The 26,734-nt window shown below is 46.5% G+C and overlaps 1 protein-coding gene across 2 annotated transcripts in view; it reads right to left on the bottom strand.

Annotated features, from left to right (window-relative positions):
• LOC138498154 (fish-egg lectin-like) overlaps positions 1–26,734 on the bottom strand; it is a 359,483-nt gene that overhangs the window by 40,996 nt on the left and 291,753 nt on the right. Inside the window, exon 1 of one of the 2 annotated variants that reach the window (XM_069622032.1) lies at positions 614–739. The exons of the other annotated variant lie outside the window; for it this stretch is intronic. Coding sequence (XP_069478133.1) covers positions 614–668 — 55 coding nt within the window. The 5' untranslated portion in view covers positions 669–739. Of the gene's footprint in view, positions 1–613; positions 740–26,734 lie in introns of those variants that run through there. 2 annotated transcript variants of the gene reach the window in all.

The raw sequence follows: 26,734 nt of genomic DNA on the forward strand, positions 1-26,734 counted from the left end.
GCACACACACACCATCAGCAGCAGGCGCTGCCGCACACACACGCCATCAGCCGCAGGTGCTAACGCACACACACACCACCAGCAGGGGTTGCGGTGCTGCCTCACATACACACCACCACCAACTGCAGGCGCTGCCGAACACACACGCCACCAGCAGCAGGCGCTGCCGCACACACACGCCATGAGCAGCAGGTGCTAACGCACACACACAATACCAACAGCAGGCGCTGCCGCACACACCACCACCAGCAGCAGGCGCTGCCGCACACACGCCACCAACAGGAGGTGCTGCCTCATATACACACCACCACCAGCAGCAGGCGCTGCCACACACACGCCACCAGCAGGAGGCGCTGCCGCACACACCATCACCAGCAGAAGGCGCTGCCGCACACACGCCATCAGCAGCAGGCTATGCCGCACACACGCCACCAGCAGCAGGCGCTGCCGCACACACGCCACCAGCAGCAGGCGCTGCCTCATATACACACCACCACCAGCAGCAGGCGGTGCCGCACACACACGCCACCAGCAGGAGGCGCTGCCGCACACACACGCCACCAGCAGGAGGTGCTGTGCAGGCACTCTATCTATCCTCACAGGTGCTTCTTACCCGAGCTGCACCCCACCAGGGCCAGCAGAAGCAGCAGTGCTAGGGAGGGAGTCATCTTCAGTCTGGCTTCTGTCTGCACTCCAAGACTTCAGGAGCTGCTGTCAGACGAGGGGGCGATGGCGCTGCTTAAATACTCTCCTGGGCACAGCCCATCCCAGAGGGCGAGGCTACAGGTGACCAGGAACAGAACATTGCATGTTGTAGACAAGCACTCCATCAAGGTCTGGAGTAAATAGCCTTTAGCACACACAGGGCGTGAGTGATGGATGCGTGATCCAGAGGCTTTTGTTTGTGGCATAGGGCCCCCCCTTCAGGGGTAGAATCACTAACTAGTACTCATGGTACTCATGGTCCCCCCACTGGTGATACGCTGGAGACCACAGAAGCCCTGGGCTGCTCCCACGTTAAGGAGCACACACAGATGCACGCTGGGATATATATATGTATATCTATTTGCATTTATCTGTGATACAGGGATTTCAATCAGAAATTACTTTCAATAAAAAGCTACAGAAGTGGAGGCAGCCCAGAAAGGATGCCTGTGCGCTGGCAGAACGATGAGAGCAAGCAATAAGCAGAGTGGGGCACAGACCAGGGGCACATCCAGGGACGTCATTTGGGGGTTGCCAGAGGTCACAAGTGCGACCTCCGTGGTCGCCCTTGCGGCCTCTAAAAAAAACATGTTTTTTTTTTGTTTTTGCAATGCAAGCTCCTGGGCTGTGGCCAGCACCATGTGGCTCTTTACTTCTGGAGTGGCTGGCTTTCCTGTCCAAGCCCCTTAAAAAAAAGAAACATAAGAACAGGAGCACCACAAGTCTAACATGTTCAGCACTGGCCCAAACAAGAAAGAATAGGAATACCAAAAAATGTGTCTTTCTGGAATTCTATACAATAATTGCTAGACTCCTTAAAGGTTTATTTCAGGCACACTTCAGGGGGTGAGTCACTGAGTACCTGATTTGCAGCAGAAGGGATCTAACCCTGCGAATATTTGTCCATTTTGGGATTTGACCCAGCTACTTATTATATTTTTTGCAACAGGTTCAATTGACCCGGACCGGGAGTGCGCGCCTCACCCACCTTCTTTTTTGTACTGAATGCTATGGGAGTCCCGGGCTCCAGAGGCAGCGCCACGGGGTGACTGTGCCCCACTTTGGAGAATCATAAAGATGGTTCTCTCCCCTCCCCCAAATTTGGGAAGGACTTGTGCTTTGGAGGGGTGTCGGTTGTTGGTCACCTGAACAGAAAAAAACGTTTTCACTACAGCTACCAGAATCCTTTGAGTCTAATTAGACACACCTGCTCAACAGCCTCCCTGATGATTATTTGAGATAAGAAAGCGCTAGGAGGAGAACAACTACAGACCACAGAACTGCAGCTGAGGGATCTAACCCTGTTATTACTGAGTACCTGATTTGCAGCAAGGGATCTAACCCTGTTATTACTGAGTACCTGATTTGCAGCAGAAGGGATCTAACCCTGCGAATATTTGTCCATTTTGGGATTTGACCCAGCTACTTATTATATTTTTTGCAACAGGCTCAATTGACCAGGACCGGGAGTGCGCGCCTCACCCACCTTCCTTTTTGTACTGAATGCTATGGGAGTCCCGGGCTCCAGAGGCAGCGCCACGGGGTGACTGTGCCCCACTTTGGAGAATCATAAAGATTGTTCTCTCCCCTCCCCCAAATTTGGGAAGGACTTGTGCTTTGGAGGGGTGTCGGTTGTTGGTCACCTGAACAGAAAAAAACATTTTCACTACAGCTACCAGAATCCTTTGAGTCTAATTAGACACACCTGCTCAACAGCCTCCCTGATGATTATTTGAGATAAGAAAGCGCTAGGAGGAGAACAACTACAGACCACAGAACTGCAGCTGAGGGATTTAACCCTGTTATTACTGAGTACCTGATTTGCAGCAAGGGATCTAACCCTGTTATTACTGAGTACCTGATTTGCAGCAGAAGGGATCTAACCCTGCGAATATTTGTCCATTTTGGGATTTGACCCAGCTACTTATTATATTTTTTGCAACAGGTTCAATTGACCAGGACCGGGAGTGCGCGCCTCACCCACCTTCTTTTTTGTACTGAGTCACTGATTTAGTCTGTTCTTAAACGCCTCAACTCAGCCTTTCATATCTGAGGGCCATAAATGGGTACCAACACAGGTTGGGTGATATTGGGTGTATATTTCTTCTATGTAAAGTGCTTAAGCGTAAGTGCTATATAATAACACATCATTATCATTTGGTCGTGGACATCTTCTGCATTCACAGTAATTTGGTAATATGGGCCTATACACACTCGATACATATGGCGATCCATTCTTGTATGAAATGTACATCACATTATAGTGATATCGTAACCATATTTTTCGTAGTGTAAAATGCTATGTAATGCCACTTCCTGTTTTGTCAACGGGTGAAATGTTATGTTCCATCGTTACCCGCGATATCACTTTGGGTTGGGGTCAAATGACATCACTTCCGGTGATGTCATCAGAAGTCAAGGGTCATGTGATGTCACTTCCGCTACCCCTGGCATTTTGGTGAAATGACGTCCCTGGGCAAATCCAGACACGTTACTTACAAAGGTGACATTAACTAATGTGGCAAGCCCTGGTGGCAAAAGGGCTGGTGGCACTGTTTGGCTGTTCAGGTGGATGGTGAACGGAAACCCTCCCTTCAGGAGTTCGCCCCCCCGCAGCAAAGAGCAAGAAAAGAGTCAATGTACGTTGGCCGAGCCCCGCGGAAATCTACAGGAACATGGAGGAAGGAGGGTGACTGCTCCAGAGCAGCAGGCCACGGCTGGAAGATCTGACCCTGACAAGCCCTGCCCGAGCCTCTGAATGTGCCTCACTGGAGTCAGGAAAGCGAGCTCTCCAGTTCTCCTCGCTATACCGTCCGGGGGGACTCGAACGTATCAACGCCGCAGTCATAAGAACTACATTTAGTAGAAGGAAACCCACGAGTGGCTCCTCAGTCACAAGAACTAATGCACACGACTTAGAGCCCCATGGGTCAAGCAATCCCTGTCTGCCTGCCCTAGAGGAGCCTGGTGATATATGAACTCCACCAGAGGAGCCTACGGAAGCCTTCGTGGCTCCGCTACTTCTCCCCTATACCTCACCAACGATGATCACTGGAACAAGCACCACAGTTGGGTGACTTGATGGCATACACAAACGAGAGCCCAATGACCGGCGAGGATTTACCGTTTCAAAGACCGATGAAGCTTCCAACCTACCTCAAACCACTCTCCACCGACTTGGAAGCTACATCATTCCAAGCGGGTCAGCACAGTTGCCCTAGTCAACTAGGACCTAGCGAGGTAACCGCACAAGTCTCTCCAAACCCCGTCATAAAGGATCAGGGTGTGGGCGAGACAGGACCCGCGGAGTAGAATGAGGGGGTGGCACAGCCCAAAGCTTACCCCCCGCTAATCGATTTCCATGCTGCACAGGACTCCTGAATTTGAAGACCGAACTGGCCTTCCTTCCTGCCCCCTGTCACCAGTATTTCAGGGAAGAGGCAGCAAGGCTTCTCCCAGCCACGAAAGACAGACCCAAAACGCATCTCGAATGATCTGATAGAGGAGGCCCCCGAGGAATCTCCGGTTCAGAATTTGGGCTCTCCAGAGTGCCCCACAAGGGAGTGCCAACTGCAGGAAAAAGTCCAATCACCAATACCGACGATGAAAGGTGGGGACCTTATTTCCAATGAAGAGGCTGGAAGTGGGGACCCCTGTGCGGAGCAACAGGCGTCGACTAAACCACAAGACTCCAAGGGAAGTGCAGCGAAAGGCAACTTACCTGTCCAAGCACATCAGAACTACACGAAAAGCTCAAAGAGAGGTGGGAATGTGGGCAGAACCCCAAACCGTAAAACAGCAGTTGACCATATGAAGCAACGATTGCAGACAAAAGAGTTTGAAGCTTTTTTCAAGAAGAAATGTGATGCATATTCAGAAAAATAAATCGAACTTTCAGATTCCGAAATATTAGAAGTGGCAGAGGAACCAACAAACCAAGTGCTTGATCAGCCAGGGGCCAGCTCCCCCGACAAACAGAGCCCTCGACAGATAGAACCTGATCTATCAAATCCATCTAACCTGGGCATAAGCCAACTCTAGCCTCAAACCAACTAAGATGGCATATTACTCCTAAGGCCCCAACTCGGCAAGCAAACCTGCCTCCTCTGTGTGCTCCTCAAAATAACATAATTCCACAACATTTATCCCTGGATAAAAAAAGGGAGCACCAGAAAGCACAGCCTCACAAACAGCGGGCATCCAAATTAGTCCTGGTGACAACAAGGGAAACCAGACGGAAACGGGAGGTGACTCTACGGTCCCTAGTAAAGACCCAATCCACTAGACATCGGACGACACCGACTACGAGATTGTCACTAATCTCCGGCTCGTGGATCATGCATGCAAGAAGGATACAAATCGAAATACAAAAAGCCCAGAGTTTGAGCTTACAGGCAAATCCATTAACAGACACAGACAAGGGGACCGAGTCCGTGATCAGTCTGCTCACCGCGATCAGAGCACCAACATAGGCGCTTGAGTGAAATCTCTCACACACCGGACAGAGACTCCCCCTCCAAGAAAATAGACCTGATGGCAATCATGTCAACGATAACCATTGCCTTAGCTCCTTTTTGCAAATTGTATGAGGCATTGAATGAGGCCCAGAAGGACTACACCACTAGCCATCATGAGCACAAAATTAGCTTTCCTGGAAGGGTATATAACAGCAAACTTCTGACTTGACTTTCAACTTCAGAGTCCGAAATACTGTCAACTGCCTATTCTGGAGACTCCGAGAGACACGCGTAGCCCAGGGGGGAGCCCGTTCAACCTACGGGAATGGACATGTCTAAATCAGGTTTTTGTCAATCTCACGCAGACTCCATTCCAGCCTAAAAGGAGCCACTGAAAACAAGAAAGGAGATGGGGGCCAAAAGTGCCATCGCTACCTCTCCCAGAGGCATAGAAGATCTCACCCATGTTGATACTGGTGACTCTGACCATCATTCTGCTTCGAGCTCGGCGGATCAAAGTGGAAACAGGGACCCAGGACCCAAACAAACCACCCTGAAATGCTTGACTAAGACCAAAGCTCTAAGCTTATTACAAGACATCCAGAAAGAAACACCTTGAGTATCATTCAGGAATTTTTCGCAAAAAGCTCTGATAATTGAATCATCTGTCTCTGAATCAACAAAAATATTCAATCTAAAAAGCCGAGCAGGATCCTCAAAGGCAACCCTGAATAGTCGCTATAAAAAACAGGTGCAGCGCAAAAAAAAGTTCATTTCACAGCCTCCGTGCGAGAAGATGAGGAACACAAAGCAAGGAAAGGACAGAGTGACAGAAGACCCAGCGTCAGAGTCCGACGATGAGACTTCAAAAATTGATCTCATGAATATGAGTGCATACTCAATCGAGGACTCGGAATCGGAATTGTCAGTCAACCAGCCTTTAAAGTGGAAAATAGAGCAAAAGGATGTCGAGTTAGTCGCCCACGGAAAAGCCTGGTCACTTACAGGAGTGGATTATTAAACATCTCAAGCAAGATAAAGGGACCAGCACAAAGAGCAAAACCATCCAAATGGGAAGTGGTGGGGGCACGAGAACTGAATCCATCAACTGAGCAAGGAGAAGACCTCCTACAATTTAGGAGACAGCACCCCCAAAGCGAAGGCCGAAACCAAGGTCCCCTGAAAATCCATCCAAGAGAAGCAGAAGGGATCAAAACTCCAGAGAGAGGAAACCTGCAAAAGAAGGCTGTCTAGACAAGCCTAGTAACCATCTGAGGAAACAAAATACACTAAGAAAACCAATCAAAACTCCAGAGAGAGGAAACCTGCAAAAGAAGGCTGTCTAGACAAGCCTAGTAACCATCTGAGGAAACAAAATACACTAAGAAAACCAATCAAAACTCCAGAGAGAGTAAACCTGCAAAAGAAGGCTGTCTAGACAAGCCTAGTAACCATCTGAGGAAACAAAATACACTAAGAAAACCAATCAAAACTCTAGAGAGAGGAAACCTGCAAAAGAAGGCTGTCAAGACAAGCCTAGTAACCATCTGAGGAAACAAAACACACTAAGAAAACCAATCAAAACTCCAGAGAGAGGAAACCTGCAAAAGAAGGCTGTCTAGACAAGCCTAGTTACCATCCTGAGGAAACACAACACACTAAGAAAGCCAATCAAAACTCTAGAGAGAGGAAACCTGGAAAAGAAGGCTGGCTAGACAAGCCTAGTAACCATCCTGAGGAAACAAAACACACTAAGAAAACCAATCAAGGCCCATCCCTGCTGATCCCTCAACGCAGTAGAACCTTCCTTTTGGAGAGAATGGGAGCATTAAAGGATCATTTGATTCTAAATCGCTGCACAATCGCTGGCCTCTTTAAGCAAATCCCGAGCCTCTGACCCCTTCTATCAAATGACCTCAAGGTGGTGGAACCAAATGCGATCAGGGGCAACGACAGCTCATTCCTTGATCTGGACTCACCCATAATAAAAACAATATTATTGGAAGCGACGTACTACTTGCACGATCGAGGCTACAACCTGAGCGAAAGCAATCCAGATGGCACGCTAAAGGAAGATTCAACCCCACACAGTGGTAGTCGGAATGGTTTAAGAACAAAAAGACCCATCAGGATGACCTAGGTGACGTGATAGAGAAGTCTTCTCCGGTTCAATCTGGACACTCAAAGAGCTATTACACAACAGGAAACCCCTCTCAAAAACTTACTGGATGCAAAGCGATTAAACATAGAAAAAAGGCTTAACACCTCGTGGCCCAGCAATACAGAAAGGCATACTCCAGAGGACAATACCCCGAGGGGAAGAGCGCCTAGGGGACCTCACACACAAAGTGACCGTACTGTACCACCTCAGTCGGAGGAAAGGCCCAGGAAGAGAGACAACCTAAATAAGTCCTGGGGTCCTCACCATTCCACACCGACCAATTGGTCATGGAAGGATGCAGAGAAAAAGAGAAATTACAGATGTTAGCCACCAGATAGGAAGGACACAGCCGTCAGGGTGAGTCTTACCCCGAACCAGCCTCAAAAGCTGCCAGAAAACATACTCAAACTAGGCTCCTGGAACACAAGAGGATTCGGTCACCTAACTTCCAACAACGGCGACCATTTGGGCAGCTTTGACCTTTTGTGATTCCAGGAGACCTGGCTCTCCGTACAACCAACTCTTCAGGGATACGACATCTCTGTATCCTGCGCAAAAAAAAGGCCCAAAGGGGTGCCCCAGATCAGGACTGCTCACTGCAGTACGTAGGGGGTGCAGCCTATCAATTAAGACCTCCCTCAGAGCCACGGAATTTATACTAGCAACTGTTCTAGATTGGCAGCAATCCCAGACTAAAGAGGGTGTAGCGAAAATCTAACATATCCTTCTGATAAACACTTACTGTAACCCCACTGCAATAACCACCAAATCCTTTCTAGAAAATATGGCAACGTTAATAGAGGATGCACGGGACAGTTTTCAAATAAATCATGTGATAATCACTGGGGATCTAAACGCTCGCTGTCAAGAACCAGCACAACAGAAAAAAAGAATGTTTGCTTCAAAGGACGGAGAAGCGCAGGGGTGGCAATGGGAAACCTTAATGAATGTGATGGATTTCCACAATATACATTGGTTGAAATCAGTGAAATCCTCAAATATTCACACATGGGAAAGTCTGGGCAGAGGCTTCAACAATGACCATACATAGGTATCAAGAGAGTTTTTTTCCCAGATAACAGCCTTTGAAATCCTACGAACTATACACAGTGACCACAATTCACTAATGACCACATGGCATTCGGTCTTCTCTCCGAAACAATTAATGGCCGCTCAGATCGAATCCAGTGGAAATGGAGCACGACTCAAACTAATGAAGGAAGCAAAGCCATCCCTCAAGTCCAGATAAACTAGGCTCACCACACTTAAGGAAGAAGAGACAGGTAACCAGGTGGACTATCGACCTCTACTACAGGTTTATAAGAAAACCAAGAACTTGGAGCAACCAAAAGCTCAGTGTCACCTCCACAAATTCAATACACAGCTGGTGGAGCGACGAAGGCTGGTAAGGAAATCGAAAAGACTCACCTCCACATACAAGACTGCAGAATTATACGCAGAAGCAATGGAGGAGGTCAAAAGGTACACAGCATGGCTGAGACAATACCGTGTAACCTTATATCAATTGTACTCAGAAACAATGTTGAGAGCTTGGTGTGAGCGCCGTATGTGGTCCCGCGGTGATCAACGTAATCGAGCTTATCTCTGCGGGACCACGTACGGCCGTCACACGCAACTGGGATTAGTGACTATCCAGTCCAATCATTGAACCAGACACAAGCTCTCACTAACCAGGACCAAGATACTGACATTACTGCCTTGAGAAAAACCTTAAGGTTGCAACTCGTGTCGGCACCAGGAAAACCTAGGCAATTGTCTACTCGAGACACTATGTGAGCTTGGAATTACTAGGAAGTATGTCACAAGAATGACACTCAATGTATGAAACACTTGACAAACAATAAAGCAACTTATATTGGAAACATTTACGAAGTTTGGAATCTAAACTTTTTAAAACCAAGCACCACTTGGTCAGCACCGGAGTAGGAGTGTTCGATCTCAGGTATCATTGCAATTACCTAAAGAGCAGTGTACACATATAACCACAAGCACATCATTGCACGGCTCTGTGGGGAGTGGTGGTGTCAAGACGGGGGAGAGGGCAGTGGGGGATCCCTCTTTAGCATGTCAGTGAAGCTTATGCCGAGCGCTGCAGAGATCCACAGCTGCACTGGCTGTGATTGAGATGGCAGAGGATGCCAGTGGAGCGGGGCGAGTAGGGAGAGACTGGGAGTGAGGTGTGGCAGGTGGAGTGTGGGACAGTGAGGTTGAGTGCAGAGGAGGAGCAGAGGGAATGAGATGGGGAGTAGAGATACAGGCAGCCAGGTACTGAGGATCGGACCTTTGATAGCGTTGGAGTTTACAAGAGGAAACTTGAAAACAATGCGTTTCTGCACATAGAGACAACCAGCAGGTTGTCGGTAGGCAGACGTGGGGTAGATTAGTCCAGGTAGCAAAGTGGAGAACTTTATCAAGAGAGCAAAAGGAGTAGAGGGAAATGCCACAGAGTAGACACGAGCAGAAGTCGATATTAGAGTCACCTAGAGTGGTGAGTTAGAGCGACTAAGAAATGAACATATTTTACAAATGGTGAGAACCTAAGATAGCCAGCAGAGGCGATGGCGGTGAAGATGAATTGTGGCATTGAGATTTTGCTATCAAAGAGCACTCGCAGTAGTGAGCTTTGAGTGAGGGAACAAGGAGGAAAGGGGGGGGATGAGGTTGCAAGCCATGACAATGGTGTCTTTCACTTTTGAAGAGTTCATCAGAGAGACTGTTAATCCATTCAAAGATCCCTGAGGTAAAAGATTGAAATGAGCAAGAATTTGAGTGACATTATCAAAGAGGTAATAGTGAAAGGCAAAAGAAGCAACAAGTCTCGGGAGGATAGCTCAGGGGGTCCAAGAACTAACTGATCATTGGAAGACGGCCAGCATGTAGTGGGGGCAGAGGTTTGCAAGGTCCAGGACACTTTGAAGGAGCAACCTGCCCGTTAGGAGGCATTTCAGGCTAGAGCAGTTTTGCAAAACCCAAGGTCCTTGAGAGTGAGGAGGTGGGAGGAGTGGTCAACAGTGTTAAAGCCATCAGAGACATCCAAAAGGATGAGCATTGAAGACTGTGTAGAGTGGTGAGCATCAGAGAGAAAGCTGGAGAGATGCTGGAGTGCAGTCTCATGGGGGTGCAGTCTCGGGAGTGTTTACTATGGGAGACAGATTGAATGGTTCTCCAAGATAATTATTCTCAATGTACTTCATGTTCACTTGAAGACCACCCACTCAAAGACCTTTCAATAACGGGGTGGGAGGAACTGGGAGAGAGTTCACTTGGGTCAGCAGAGGCTTTCTTCAAACTGTATAGGACTGTCGCCGAAGGAGACAGGAATGAGTCCTGTATAGAGAGAGAGGCTAAAGAGCTGAGAGAAAAGAGGGCCAGTGTTTGGGACTAAGTGGTTGATCATTTGTGGAACAAACAGCTTGATTGGAGCCCATGATAGGATGTTGCAAAGAAGGAGGGATGCCAATTTGCAGCAAAGGAAGGACAGAAGTAGTCAAGAGTAGAAGGGGCAGGGCAGAGGTGGTGGACAGAGGAATGGTGGAGGATGTGGAGAGAGGAGGGGTGTACGATTGTCACAAAAAAAGAGATTTTAGAGGCAAAGTAGTGAACAAAGTCATTGGAAGCTAGGGAGGGGCATGGGTTATTGGCTTGGGGGGTGTGAGCACATCTTGGAGGATGGATCACATGTTGTGAGGGTGATTGTGAATGGAGGACATTAGGTCTCTAAAGTAAGAGAAGTAAGAGTCCATTGCAGAGGTGAAGGCAGCAAGGGCACATTTGATGGTTTGTAGGTTTTTGAAGAGCATTGTTGATCAGAGTGACTGCTTCTCTTGAGGGCCAGAATATCAGAGGTGATTCAGGAGTGAGGACGTGAGCACGATGGCCTGGAGGTGCATGCAAAATATTGTTGGTCAAAGGGTGTCATAAATACAGAGTGAAATTGGGAAAAAGCATATCAATACAAGAGCAATGAATGGGAGGGTGAGGCAGGAGTAAGGGCCTCACACCATCGTGGTATGGGGCACGAGAGAACTGCTTGAACATTGTTTGGCCATTTGAGAAGCTGGAGGAGGAGTAGAAGGTGGAGGGACCAAGACATTAAAGAGAACAATAGAGTGATCAGAAGGAGAGGGTTCGATGGAGAGGAGGAGAGCAACGTCGATAGAAAGACAAGGTCAGGAGATTTCCTACCAGAATGGGTAGGCTGGTCATGGAGAGAGTGGAGGGATTGGTCAGGTAGGAGGGAGTTAAGTTCAAGGCGGCAGAGGGGATGGGCGGTTTGGGAACTTAATGTCCCCAACATGACAATGGGGATGTTAGTGGGAAGTGACTCAAAGAGAAGTTATAGGCTATAGAGAGCCCAATCAGTGAGAGGTGTAGGATGGTGGAGTGGAATAGTGGGATAGTCAAAAGAGGATGACATGATGTCAGAGGGGGCAAGGGGAGTGGCGAGGGCCTTATTCATAAGCAACCCCACCTCGCTACCCTTTCAGCAGTTTGGGTAGCATGAGAGAAGGTATGAGAGTCCATGTGGGGAGCTGATAGTGCAGCAGAGTCATGATGAGAGATCCTTGTGATAGCAAGACATTAAAGTTAAGGGTCATAAGAGTTGAAGTAGTTAGGGGTCAGGGAAGATCAGTTCAAGAGGGATTCTGCATTCCAGAGGCCAACAAACAATAGAACACAGCTATACCCCTCCATTAATTTCAGCCTAGCTTCACACAATCCTACACACCACCGTGAATGCAGAAATACCCCATGAACAAATCAGCCTAGCTGCACACAATCCTACACACCACCGTGAATGCAGCAATACCCCATGAACAAATCAGCCTAGCTGCACACAATCCTACACACCACCGTGAATGCAGCAATACCCCATGAACAAATCAGCATAGCTGCACACAATCCTACACACCACCGTGAATGCAGCAATACCCCACGAACAAATCAGCCTAGCTGAACACAATCCTACACACCACCGTGAATGCAGCAATACCCCACGAACAAATCAGCCTAGCTGAACACAATCCTACACACCACCGTGAATGCAGCAATACCCCACGAACAAATCAGCCTAGCTGCACACAATCCTACACACCACCGTGAATGCAGCAATACTCCACGAACAAATCAGCCTAGCTGCACACATAATCTCAGATACAAGTTCCACGACCACCAGAATGCAGACACGGAGGTCAACGACCTTGTTGCATAAATTGCCTAGCATTGGAATGCAGCTACACAGCACGTGAATCACACATGCTGCATCCAAGCACTATTTACTACCCTATTCTCTCCACTGACCTGGACTATGGGCCCTGAGGGCACTCAGCCCACAGTGCTTCGAGATCATGCCAATGTATATAAGGCGCTATACAAAGGAACAATAACATAACATAACATAACATATAGCGCTTCAGACCCGATCATCGAGTTTCCAAGCACTGCAATCAGTGTTATGCTTATTACCCACTCAATGCTCAGGCCTCTAACAGTACATGTCTATATTGTTCTCCTCTGAAGTCTATTGAGGATGCCACCCAGACTGTGCAGTCCTTGCCACGCCATGCCACGGCGACCCCCTCTTCAGTCCTTGTCTTGATGCCCCTGCTCTCCTGGAGTGTTCTTCCCGGTGGGGAACTAGCAAAGCCTACGCCACTGACAGTGTAACGTATGGTTTGGTTTTACAGAGGATGACGTGTACTGTTTGGAGGCGATGCGAAATGGGCACCCCTGGGCATCGGTGATGAACCTTTACAGTGGAGCTTAATTTTAACGAAAAATTAGAAATTGCTGAAAATAGTTTAGTATTTGGTGCCTCAACAGTGTCCAGCTGCTGTGTTGGGTTCTTTGTGCAGGTTTGAGCTGGTTTGAGCTGTGAATTGTCTCGGCTGTTCTCAGCCAGCACAGCAGTGTCTTCAAAATGGCGGGCGCGATAGTCCTGATGGTACTTCTGCTCAGCGGCTGTGGCGTGGCGATGGTGGCTCCAGCACTTTGAATGGCGACTTGATGCTGCAAAGCAGAACTGTCTCAGGTTGCTGGAGGTCTGTGAGAGGGCTCCGCGGCCGGCGGTCATCCGCAGCAGGGATTTAGCAAAGCTGCTGGCCCGACCGGTGGTTCGATGGTGCCAAGCATGGCGCGATGGTTCAGATAACACGTGTTTGCTGAGAGATGTACTGACCCGCTGGATGGCTGACCTGGCATCATGCTAGCTATGATGAAGTCTAATGGGGTAGAGACCCCCAGGATGAGGACCAAGAAACCCCAGGGGCGAGGCCAAGCTATCCCCTACCCACAGCAAGCCCTGGAGGCGGTATACAGGGGTCTCCAGACTCTTCTTCCCCACGGCAACCTTCCAGGGAGAAGAAATACTGTAAAGAGAAAAAGGCAGACAGAGAGCCCCTGACCCAATAAACTGGCGACCCTGAGTGGGCTACGCGAGGACACAACAGCGGAACAAGGAATGAGAAAAACCCGGGGCCCACTCCATTTCTCCTGGACAACTCTGCATTGTCATCCTTACAAAGGGTCTTAGAAATACCACACCAAGTCAGGAGGAACAAGTCCAGCCCCCATAGCCCAAATCTGGAATTAACTCACATGGGCAGAAAATGGGCACGCCTTATTTGCCTGCCTTCACCAGTCTCCCCACTGAATGGACCATAATATTCCATGGTATCCTACTGACCCATTCCCCCATGCCCCTCTTTTTTCTTGCTTGTTCCAGAAATCTCCTGCAAGAACATTTGCAGAAATGGGAACGGTGTGGAGGCATGTATGGTCTGAGACATTGGACATTGAACTCGGAGGACTCCCCGATCAGCCCTGCATGAGAGCCCTGTACTGCCAGTGCTGCCCAGAAAGAATACCCCTGGACAGGTGGCTCTTCTGTAGATGAGAAGGTCTTCAGGCCTCCCCTGCCATACCCCAGGGCAATACAGGCCTGACCGGCTGCCAGCAATGCCAGGAACCCCAAAGGAACAAGATAAGGGGGCATTTGTAGGAATTTTGATAGGGCCAGATTAAGACATCTCCTGACCTTTGGATGGTGTGTGCCCGTTATGGAGCCTCTGTGAAAGATGGCTGAACCCACCTGCAGCCATGATCCCCTACCCTTCTAAGGCTATCTCCCAGGGAGGGTCTACCAAACCAAAGCAAGGAAAATCAGACCCAGGGGCTGAAAACTGAAAGAGCTAAAACACCTTTTGAAGTGGAACTAGGGGGCAAAGACCAGTTCCACCGCAGGAAACCTAGAAGGAACAGATGTGTAAAGGCTGGGCCGAAGCAAGGGGCCCTCGCGCAAGCACGTCTCTGTGCAGTAATAAAGAACAGGACGCAGAGTGCATTTCACAAAGAATGTCTTTATTCGCATTCCAACTCTCACTAACTTGTTCCCCACCCTTCCACGTCACTTCTCTCTTGCCGCCTGCCTCCCACCTCCAGCGGCCCTCCCAGAACTGCCATCTCAACATGACATCCCCCCAATTTAAACAGTGACCCAAAAGGGTACTAAACAATATGAACACTGTTCACTAAAACATTTCTTCAATGAGGTGACAAGGCTTATTTTGGGCTCGCGGGGGTTGAGAGCTGAATCGCTCAGCCGAGCCGCTGGCCCCAGAGGCATTGCCCTGATCTTCGCAACCAGGTGCTTCGGAGTCCTCCTGGCCCCCTTGATAAGGATCATCAGAAACATAGTCAAGGGGTATCTCTACTCGTCCACTTAGTCGCCGTGATCCCCACACTGGGACATTCTTAAAGTGTGAGGGAATTGCAAGTGGTCAGTCCTTTGTCTCCTTGACCACCAGGCTGGAGTAGACACTGGAAGCAAAGGCTCTCCAGCTAAGGAGGAGGAGGTCATGGGCTTCACTTCATCCTGCTTCAGCCCTGGCCCTCTCAAGATCCCACCACCAGTGCCACAGCACACACTGGCAACAATATGGATGAGGCTGGGTGGCATGGAGCAGTGCCAGGTGTCCATCAAACACCTTGCAGGGCATCAAGGGCAACACCTGCAGGCCATCCGGGACAGTGTCCAGGGATCATCCAGGAGAATTTCCCAGTCCCTGAACCAACAGTGCCGGCACCTCTGTAGTCTGCTGCTGCCAACATCACTGTTGGGCAGAGGATGAGGGAGCACACCGAGGGCATGTTGGCCTTTGCTGAGTCTCTCCATGCATGCATGCTCTTGAAATTGCAGCACACCTGGGGCCGGGAGTCTGAGCCTCCATCTCCATCACCCCCACAAAGGGATCATTGCTCTGCACCCCATGGTGCCGCTCCATGTGTCATCTGACCTCAACATTTCCCGAGCAGGCCGGCAAGGTCAAGAGGCCACAGAAGTGACATGTCATAGCACTCTATGCATAGGCACATGGGAGGTGGGTGGGGATGGTGTGTTGGGGATGGTGAGTTGTGTGAGAAGGGGTGTTGGGGATGGTGTGTTGGGGATGGGTGGGGAGGGGTGATCGGGGTGTATGTTTTTGACACTTCACCATTGAATACCTGTTCACTTTAAGCAATGTAAGGACAATCCTTATTGTGCAAACTGTGATGTATTCAAGATGTGGCTATATACAAAGGTGAGCAACAGGTGATTATCAGTGTATTCAGAAATAATTGTCAATTGGTTCTTGCCGCACCAGATGACCATCCCTTCCCTCCTCCCACTCACTGTTTGGAAGTACTGCACCTGCAGGTGGTGAGTCGATGCATTTTGGGGATGGCATATCCTCATCAGGGGGTAGGGCGACATTTCACCTGAGGCAGATGTTGTGCAGCATGGCACAGGCAAGAATGGTTTGTCCAACCTTCTCTGGCCTGTACATCAAGGCCCCTCCGGTTCTGTGTAGACAAAAAAAAGGTTCCAGTATCACCAAAGGTCCGCTCAGTGAACATCCTGGACCTGATGTGTGCCTCAGTGTAGACCATGTTCTGTGGGTAACACAGGTGACATTTGCCATGGTAGCTAGGGGTATCCAGAGTCACCTGCAAGGGCAAAGGTCACAGGTGTCAGTCACGGTGCATTGTGGTTCCTGCAGCCTTCTGTGTGTATATTGCTTGCTTGTTGGGGCAATATGAATCGCTCACCTCCTACTGCACTGTCCAGCATGTCCTAGTGAAGCGGTTTGGTGGCTGCCATGTGCGGGGTGAGCGGGCAGGTCCTTCATGTAAAGGGTCTTGACAGGACATGCCCCGTTCAGTTGATGTAATGCCCCCCTCCTCTTTCACATAGCATGTCACTTGTGCAGTAGGAGTAATAGTAGTAATAGCAGAAGTATTAGCTGTAGTAGTAATAATATTAGCAGACGTAGTAGTAGTAGCAGCAGTAAGAATAATAGTAGCAGTAGTAAAAGCCATAGTAGTAGTAATAGTATTAGCAGAAGTAGCAGTAGTTGCAGCAGTAGGATTAATAGTAACAGCAGAAGGAGTATTATCAGAAGTAGTAGTAGTAGTAGCAGAAGTAAGCATAATAGTAGCATTAGCAGTAGTATTAGCATTAGCAAAATCTGCTTAGCATTATGGCCCTAGTTCTTGAAGAGAACGTCGAAGGCGGTGGCAACCCTCTGTGGCCGTGCGGCTTGACATCCGTGTAGGTCCTTTCCTCTAGCATCCCTGTTGGTGTGCGTGTTGGACGAGGTCCTGTGTTGTCCTGCAGCTCCAGCAGCCTCCAGCAGCTCCTGTGGCTCCAGCCTGGTCCTACTGCAGTGCTCCGCGTCAGGGTTTACCCTTGCTTCGGGGATAACCAGCTTCCTCGCTGCCTGCGGTCGGATGTAGGAATGCGATGCAAAGGCGTTCTGCCTGGAGGTCTGGGAGTCCCTAAACCCTAAACTGCTTAACGGCTGGTAAGCTTGGGTGCTAGCAAGCTGCTGCGAGCTGCTGCGCAACCCGTTGCAGTGAGTTTGTTGCACTGGGTGGCTGTGACTGCGGTCATTTTCAGTGAAAACATTGCTGTTATGGCTGCAGTATTTTGTCTGGGGGATATTGTTGTTATCCCTGTGTGTGTAGTGCCCCGGTCTCCGGCCCTTCACACGTGGTTCGTGCTAGATGTGTCGACCATGAGTGAGAAGGGTGGCGTGATTGACCCAACGACTGGGAATTTGAATCTTGCGGATCTGTACAGCAGCACACGGGGAACCGGTGAGGTAGATGCTATGGGCTCGGTGGAATCAGCTCCTCTTTCAGCTGCATCTTCTCAAGAAGAACTATGGCCCCTTCTTATGGCTAGTATTGCCAAAGAGCTTCTCCTATGCACTAGTCCCTTTGACCTGGGTGTACTGGTGGATGCTCTGAGCGATTGGGTGATGGACTTACGTCAGTCTAGAATGAGCACGGTCCCTCAGGCAGACGTGCTTCCCTAGTCCATCCGCATTGTTACAACCAATTAAATCGGATTTTTACTATCAAGTTAACTTGCAAAGGGAGTCGACAGATCATGCCTCACAAACTGTGTTCCCTAGAGTGGAGCCCACAATGGCCAAGGGGCCAACTTCAGTTAATAACGAGGAAGCCAAGCCTTCTAATGTATGTCTCAAAGGCGCGACACAGGATATATCCTTATTCCCCCTGGTACCTGTGTCTGGTCAACAAGCAGCTAAACAACCTTTAGTGGTGGTCGATGAGAGTAAGACGATTTTTGGGGGATTTGCAATTGCCCAGAATAAATGATCAGAGCATTTATGATTTCATTATGGATAAAAGGAACTTTGTTATAACTAATATCCCGAAAATGGAAGATAAAGAGCCTAAACAAGCATTATGCAATAAAGTACTCGCCTGGCTACGCCAGAGAACAGGACGGGTGCAGTCCAACGGTCGGATTTGTTGATTCTTCGCAGATTGGACCTTAAAGACTGGTTCACTCAACCTAACAGTGACTGTGTCTTAGTGGGCTGTGGGTGTAGCACCCTACCTGCCTTTCTAAGACGCTGTAAATATCTCCCCAGAGGACCATCGAAAAGTGATCTGATATTGTAATGCGAGTTGGTGCATAGTGTATTGGCTTATTTGCTTCTTTTTGTGCTTAAACTGCTCCTTTTTTAGTCAATTTCCACTTAATGTTGTACGATGCCATTCTTGTGTTTTGCTTATCTATGTGAATTCCCATTCTGTCATATGTCACTTTTAGGTTTTATGTTGTTTGTTTGCGCCCTCACGACTCCGGGTTTATTGGTGTGCTTTACAAGTGAAATAAAGGTAAAGGTAGTAGTAGCAATAGTAATAATATTAGCAGCATTAGTAGTAGCAATAGTAATAATATTAGCAGAAGTATTAGTATCAGCAGTCGGAGTAGTAGTAGTAATTGGCAGTGGTAGTTGTAGTATTAATAGTAGCATTAGTAGTGATAGTAGTACCCATAGTAGCCACAGTAGTAATAGCATTAGCAGCATTAGTAGTAACAATAGTAATAATATTAGCAGAAGTAGTAGTAATTAGCAGCAGTAGTTGTAGTACTAGTAGTAGCATTGGTAGTGATAGTAGTGCCCATAATAGCAGCAGTAGTAATAGCATTACCAGCATAAGTAGTAGCAATATTAATAATATTAGCAGAAGTAGTAGTATCAGCAGTCGGAGTAGTAGGAGTAATTGGCAGTGGTAGTTGTAGTATTAATAGTAGCATTAGTAGTGATAGTAGTACCCATAGTAGCCACAGTAGTAATAGCATTAGCAGCATTAGTAGTAGCAATAGTAATAATATTAGCAGAAGTAGTAGTAATTAGCAGCAGTAGTTGTAGTACTAGTAGTAGCATTGGTAGTGATAGTAGTGCCCATAATAGCAGCAGTAGTAATAGCATTACCAGCATAAGTAGTAGCAATATTAATAATATTAGCAGAAGTAGTAGTATCAGCAGTCGGAGTAGTAGGAGTAATTGGCAGTGGTAGTTGTAGTATTAATAGTAGCATTAGTAGTGATAGTAGTACCCATAGTAGCCACAGTAGTAATAGCATCAGCAGCATTAGTAGTAACAATAGTAATAATATTAGCAGAAGTAGTAGTAATTAGCAGCAGTAGTTGTAGTACTAGTAGTAGCATTGGTAGTGATAGTAGTGCCCATAATAGCAGCAGTAGTAATAGCATTACCAGCATAAGTAGTAGCAATATTAATAATATTAGCAGAAGTAGTAGTATCAGCAGTCGGAGTAGTAGGAGTAATTGGCAGTGGTAGTTGTAGTATTAATAGTAGCATTAGTAGTGATAGTAGTACCCATAGTAGCCACAGTAGTAATAGCATCAGCAGCATTAGTAGTAACAATAGTAATAATATTAGCAGAAGTAGTAGTATCAGCAGTAGGAATAGTAGTAGTAATTAGCAGCAGTAGTTGTAGTACTAGTAGTAGCATTGGTAGTGATAGTAGTGCCCATAATAGCAGCTGTAGTAATAGCATTACCAGCATAAGTAGTAGCAATATTAATAATATTAGCAGAAGTAGTGGTATCAGCTGTCAGAGTAGTAGTAGTAGTAGTAATTGGCTGCGGAAATTGTAGTATTAGTAGTAGCATTAGTAGTGATATTAGTACTCATAATAGCTGCAGTAGTAATAGTATTAGCAGCATTAGAAGTAGCAATAGTAATAATATACACAGAAGAAGTAGTATCAGCAGTAAGAGTAGTAGTAGTAATTATCAGCAGTATTTGTAGTACTAGTAGTAGCAATAGTATTTATAGTACTACCCATAGTAGCTGCAGTAGTAATATTTTTAGCAGCATTTGTAGTAGCAATAGTAATAATATTTGCAGAAGTAGTAGTAGCAGCAGTAGGAGTAGTAGTAGTAGTAGTAGTTAGCAGTGGTAGCTGTAGTACTCATAGTAGCATTAGTGGTGATAGTGGTAACCATAGTAGCTGCAGTAGTAATAGTATTAGCAGCATTAGTAGTAGCAATAGTAATAATATTACCAGAAGTAGTAGTAGGAGCAGTAGGCATAGTAGTAGTAATTAGCAGTGGGTGTTGTAGTACTAGAAGTAGCATTAGTGGTGATAGTGTTAACCGTAGTAGCTGCAGTAGTAAGAGTATTAGCAGCATTAGTAGTAGCAATAGTAATACTATTAGCAGAAGTAGTAGTAGCCGCAGTAGGAGTAGTAGTAATTTGCAACAAGAGGTGTTGTAGTACTAGTAGTAGTATTAGTGATGATAGTGGTACCCGTAGTAGCAGCAGTAGTAATAGTATTAGCAGCATTAGTAGTAGCAATAGTAATACTATTAGCAGAAGTAGTAGTAGCAGCAGTAGGAGTAGTAGTAATGTGCAGCATGTGTTGTAGTACTAGTAGTAGCATTAGTGGTGATAGTGGTAACCATAGTAGCAGCAGTAGTAATAGTATTAGCAGCATTAGTAGTAGCAATAGTAATACTATTAGCAGAAGCATAGTAGCAACAGTAGGCGTAGTAGTAATTTGCAGCTGGTGTTGTAGTACTAGTAGTAGCATTAGTGGTGATAGTGGTAAACGTAGTAGCAGCAGTAGTAATAGTATTAGCAGCATTAGTAGTAGTAATAGTAATACTATTAGCAGAAGTAGTAGTAGCAGCAGTAGGAGTAGTAGTAATTATCAGCAGGTATTGTAGTACTAGTAGTAGCATTAGTAGTGATGGTGATAATCATAGTAGCAGCAATAGTAATAGTATTAGCAGCATGAGTAGTAGCAATAGCAATACTATTAGCAGAAGTAGTAGTAGCAGCATTAGGAGTAGTAGTAATTAGCAGCGGGTGTTGTAGTACGAGTAGTAGCATTAGTGGTGATAGTGGTAACCGTAGTAGCAGCAGTAGTAATAGTATTAGCAGCATTAGTGGTAGCAATAGTAATACTACTAGCAGAAGTAGTAGTAGCAGCAGTAGGAGTAGTAGTAATTAGCAGCAGGTGTTATAGTACTAGTAGTAGCATTAGTGGTGATAGTGGTAACCGTAGTAGCAGCAGTAGTAATAGTATTAGCAGCATTAGTAGTAGTAATAGTAATACTATTAGCAGAAGTAGTAGTAGCAGCAGTAGGAGTAGTAGTAATTATCAGCAGGTATTGTAGTACTAGTAGTAGCATTAGTAGTGATGGTGATAATCATAGTAGCAGCAATAGTAGTAGTATTAGCAGCATGAGTAGTAGCAATAGCAATACTATTAGCAGAAGTAATAGTAGCAGCATTAGGAGTAGTAGTAATTAGCAGCGGGTGTTGTAGTACGAGTAGTAGCATTAGTGGTGATAGTGGTAACCGTAGTAGCAGCAGTAGTAATAGTATTAGCAGCATTAGTGGTAGCAATAGTAATACTACTAGCAGAAGTAGTAGTAGCAGCAGTAGGAGTAGTAGTAATTAGCAGCAGGTGATGTAGTACTAGTAGTAGCATTAGTGGTGATAGTGGTAACCGTAGTAGCAGCAGTAATAATAGTATTAGCAGCATTAGTAGTAGCAGTAGTAACACTATTAGCAGAAGTAGTAGTAGTAGTAGCAGCAGTAGGAGTAGTAGTAATTAGCAGCAGGTGTTGTAGTACTAGTAGTAGCATTAGTGGTGATAGTGGTAACCGTAGTAGCAGCAGTAGTAGTAGTATTAGCAGCATTAGTAGTAGCAGCAGTAATACTACTAGCAGTAGTAGTAGTAACAGCAGTAGGAGTAGTAGTAATTAGCAGGGGGGGGTGTTGCAGTACTAGTAATAGCATTAGTGGTGATAGTGGTAACCATAGTAGCAGCAGTAGTAATAGTATTCACAGCATTAGTAGTAGCAATAGTAATACTACTAGCAGTAGTAGTAGTAACAGCAGTAGGAGTAGTAGTAATTAGCAGCAGGTGTTGTAGTACTAGTAGTAGCATTAGTAGTGATGGTGGTAACCATAGTAGCAGCAGTAGTAATAGTATTCGCAGCATTAGTAGTAGCAATAGTAATACTACTAGCAGAAGTAGTAGTAGTAGCAGCAGTAGGAGTGGTAATAATTTGCAGCTGGTGTTGTAGTACTAGTAGTAGCATTAGTAGTGATGGTGGTAACCGTTGTAGCAGCAGTAGTAATAGTATTCGCAGCATTAGTAGTAGCAATAGTAATACTACTAGCAGAAGTAGTAGTAGCAGCAGTAGGAGTGGTAGTAATTTGCAGCTGGTGTTGTAGTACTAGTAGTAGCATTAGTAGTGATGGTGGTAACCATAGTAGCAGCAGTAGTAATAGAATTCACAGCATTAGTAGTAGCAATATTAATACTACTAGCAGAAGTAGTAGTAGTAGCAGCAGTAGGAGTAGTAGTAATTAGCAGCGGGTGTTGTAGTACTAGTAGTAGCATTAGTAGTGATGGTGGTAACAATAGTAGCAGCAGTAGTAATAGTATTCGCAGCATTAGTAGTATCAATAGTAATACTACTAGCAGAAGTAGTAGTAGTAGCAGCAGTAGGAGTAGTAGTAATTAGCAGCGGGCGTTGTAGTACTAGTAGTAGCATTAGTAGTGATGGTGGTAACCATAGTAGCAGCAGTAGTAATAGTATTAGCAGCATCAGTAGTAGCAATAGTAATACTACTAGCAGAAGTAGTAGTAGTAGCAGCAGTAGGAGTAGTAATAATTAGCAGCAGTTGTTGTAGTACTAGTAGTAGCATTAGTAGTGATGGTGGTAACCATAGTAGCAGCAGTAGTAATAGAATTAGCAGCATTAGTAGTAGCAGTAGTAATACTATTAGCAGAAGTAGTCGTAGTAGCAGCAGTAGGAGTAGTAGTAATTAGCAGCGGGTGTTGTAGTACTAGTAGTAGCATTAGTAGTGATGGTGGTAACCATAGTAGCAGCAGTAGTAATAGTATTCGCAGCATTAGTAGTAGCAATAGTAATACTACTAGCAGACGTAGTAGTAGTAGCAGCAATAGGAGTAGTAGTAATTAGCAGCAGGTGTTTTAGTACTAGTAGTAGCATTAGTAGTGATGGTGGTAACCATAGTAGCAGCAGTAGTAATAGTATTAGCAGCATTAGTACTAGCAATAGTAATACTATTAGTAGAAGTAGTAGCAGCAGTAGGAGTAGTTGTAATTAGCAGCGGGTGTTGTAGTACTAGTAGTAGCATTAGTAGTGATGGTGGTAACCATAGTAGCAGCAGTAGTAATAGTATTCGCAGCATTAGTAGTAGCAATAGTAATACTACTAGCAGAAGTAGTAGTAGTAGCAGCAGTAGGAGCAGTAGTAATTAGCATCGGGTGTTGTAGTACTAGTAGTAGCATTAGTAGTGATGGTGGTAACCATAGTAGCAGCAGTAGTAATAGTATTCGCAGCATTAGTAGTAGCAATAGTAATACTACTAGCAGAAGTAGTAGTAGTAGCAGCAGTAGGAGTAGTAGTAATTAGCAGCGGGTGTTGTAGTACTATTAGTAGCATTAGTAGTGATGGTGGTAACCATAGTAGCAGCAGTAGTAATAGTATTCGCAGCATTAGTAGTAGCAATAGTAATACTACCAGCAGAAGTAGTAGTAGAAGCAGCAGTAGGAGTAGTAGTAATTAGCAGCGGGTGTTGTATTACTAGTAGTAGCATTAGTAGTGATGGTGGTAACCATAGTAGCAGCAGTAGTAATAGTATTCACAGCATTAGTAGTAGCAATATTAAAACTACTAGCAGAAGTAGTAGTAGTAGCAGCAGTAGGAGTAGTAGTAATCAGCAGCGGGTGTTGTAGTACTAGTAGTAGCATTAGTAGTGATGGTGGTAACCATAGTAGCAGCAGTAGTAATAGTATTTGCAGCATTAGTAGTATCAATAGTAATACTACTAGCAGAAGTAGTAGTAATAGCAGCAGTAGGATTAGTAGTAATTAGCAGCGGGTGTTGTAGTACTAGTAGTAGCATTAGTGGTGATAGTGGTAACCATAGTAGCAGCAGTAGTAATAGTATTAGCAGCATTAGTAGTAGCAATAGTAATGCTACTAGCAGAAGTAGTAGTAGCAGCAGTAGGAGTGGTAGTAATTTGCAGCTGGTGTTGTAGTACTAGCATTAGTACTACCATGTTGTAGCATTAGTAGTGGGAGGTGGGTGGGGATGGTGTGTTGGGGATGGTGAGTTGTGTGAGAAGGGGTGTTGGGGATGGTGTGTTGGGGATGGGTGGGGAGGGGTGATCGGGGTGTATGTTTTTGACACTTCACCATTGAATACCTGTTCACTTTAAGCAATGTAAGGACAATCCTTATTGTGCAAACTGTGATGTATTCAAGATGTGGCTATATACAAAGGTGAGCAACAGGTGATTATCAGTGTATTCAGAAATAATTGTCAATTGGTTCTTGCCGCACCAGATGACCATCCCTTCCCTCCTCCCACTCACTGTTTGGAAGTACTGCACCTGCAGGTGGTGAGTCGATGCATTTTGGGGATGGCATATCCTCATCAGGGGGTAGGGCAACATTTCACCTGAGGCAGATGTTGTGCAGCATGGCACAGGCAAGAATGGTTTGTCCAACCTTCTCTGGCCTGTACATCAAGGCCCCTCCGGTTCTGTGTAGACAAAAAAAAGGTTCCAGTATCACCAAAGGTCCGCTCAGTGAACATCCTGGACCTGATGTGTGCCTCAGTGTAGACCATGTTCTGTGGGTAACACAGGTGACATTTGCCATGGTAGCTAGGGGTATCCAGAGTCACCTGCAAGGGCAAAGGTCACAGGTGTCAGTCACGGTGCATTGTGGTTCCTGCAGCCTTCTGTGTGTATATTGCTTGCTTGTTGGGGCAATATGAATCGCTCACCTCCTACTGCACTGTCCAGCATGTCCTAGTGAAGCGGTTTGGTGGCTGCCATGTGCGGGGTGAGCGGGCAGGTCCTTCATGTAAAGGGTCTTGACAGGACATGCCCCGTTCAGTTGATGTAATGCCCCCCTCCTCTTTCACATAGCATGTCACTTGTGCAGTAGGAGTAATAGTAGTAATAGCAGAAGTATTAGCTGTAGTAGTAATAATATTAGCAGACGTAGTAGTAGTAGCAGCAGTAAGAATAATAGTAGCAGTAGTAAAAGCCATAGTAGTAGTAATAGTATTAGCAGAAGTAGCAGTAGTTGCAGCAGTAGGATTAATAGTAACAGCAGAAGGAGTATTATCAGAAGTAGTAGTAGTAGTAGCAGAAGTAAGCATAATAGTAGCATTAGCAGTAGTATTAGCATTAGCAAAATCTGCTTAGCATTATGGCCCTAGTTCTTGAAGAGAACGTCGAAGGCGGTGGCAACCCTCTGTGGCCGTGCGGCTTGACATCCGTGTAGGTCCTTTCCTCTAGCATCCCTGTTGGTGTGCGTGTTGGACGAGGTCCTGTGTTGTCCTGCAGCTCCAGCAGCCTCCAGCAGCTCCTGTGGCTCCAGCCTGGTCCTACTGCAGTGCTCCGCGTCAGGGTTTACCCTTGCTTCGGGGATAACCAGCTTCCTCGCTGCCTGCGGTCGGATGTAGGAATGCGATGCAAAGGCGTTCTGCCTGGAGGTCTGGGAGTCCCTAAACCCTAAACTGCTTAACGGCTGGTAAGCTTGGGTGCTAGCAAGCTGCTGCGAGCTGCTGCGCAACCCGTTGCAGTGAGTTTGTTGCACTGGGTGGCTGTGACTGCGGTCATTTTCAGTGAAAACATTGCTGTTATGGCTGCAGTATTTTGTCTGGGGGATATTGTTGTTATCCCTGTGTGTGTAGTGCCCCGGTCTCCGGCCCTTCACACGTGGTTCGTGCTAGATGTGTCGACCATGAGTGAGAAGGGTGGCGTGATTGACCCAACGACTGGGAATTTGAATCTTGCGGATCTGTACAGCAGCACACGGGGAACCGGTGAGGTAGATGCTATGGGCTCGGTGGAATCAGCTCCTCTTTCAGCTGCATCTTCTCAAGAAGAACTATGGCCCCTTCTTATGGCTAGTATTGCCAAAGAGCTTCTCCTATGCACTAGTCCCTTTGACCTGGGTGTACTGGTGGATGCTCTGAGCGATTGGGTGATGGACTTACGTCAGTCTAGAATGAGCACGGTCCCTCAGGCAGACGTGCTTCCCTAGTCCATCCGCATTGTTACAACCAATTAAATCGGATTTTTACTATCAAGTTAACTTGCAAAGGGAGTCGACAGATCATGCCTCACAAACTGTGTTCCCTAGAGTGGAGCCCACAATGGCCAAGGGGCCAACTTCAGTTAATAACGAGGAAGCCAAGCCTTCTAATGTATGTCTCAAAGGCGCGACACAGGATATATCCTTATTCCCCCTGGTACCTGTGTCTGGTCAACAAGCAGCTAAACAACCTTTAGTGGTGGTCGATGAGAGTAAGACGATTTTTGGGGGATTTGCAATTGCCCAGAATAAATGATCAGAGCATTTATGATTTCATTATGGATAAAAGGAACTTTGTTATAACTAATATCCCGAAAATGGAAGATAAAGAGCCTAAACAAGCATTATGCAATAAAGTACTCGCCTGGCTACGCCAGAGAACAGGACGGGTGCAGTC

Source organism: Ambystoma mexicanum, chromosome 5q (genome assembly GCF_040938575.1).
Source record: "Ambystoma mexicanum isolate Mex_15411 chromosome 5q, UKY_AmexF1_1, whole genome shotgun sequence".
Taxonomy (NCBI): Eukaryota; Metazoa; Chordata; class Amphibia; order Caudata; family Ambystomatidae; genus Ambystoma; species Ambystoma mexicanum.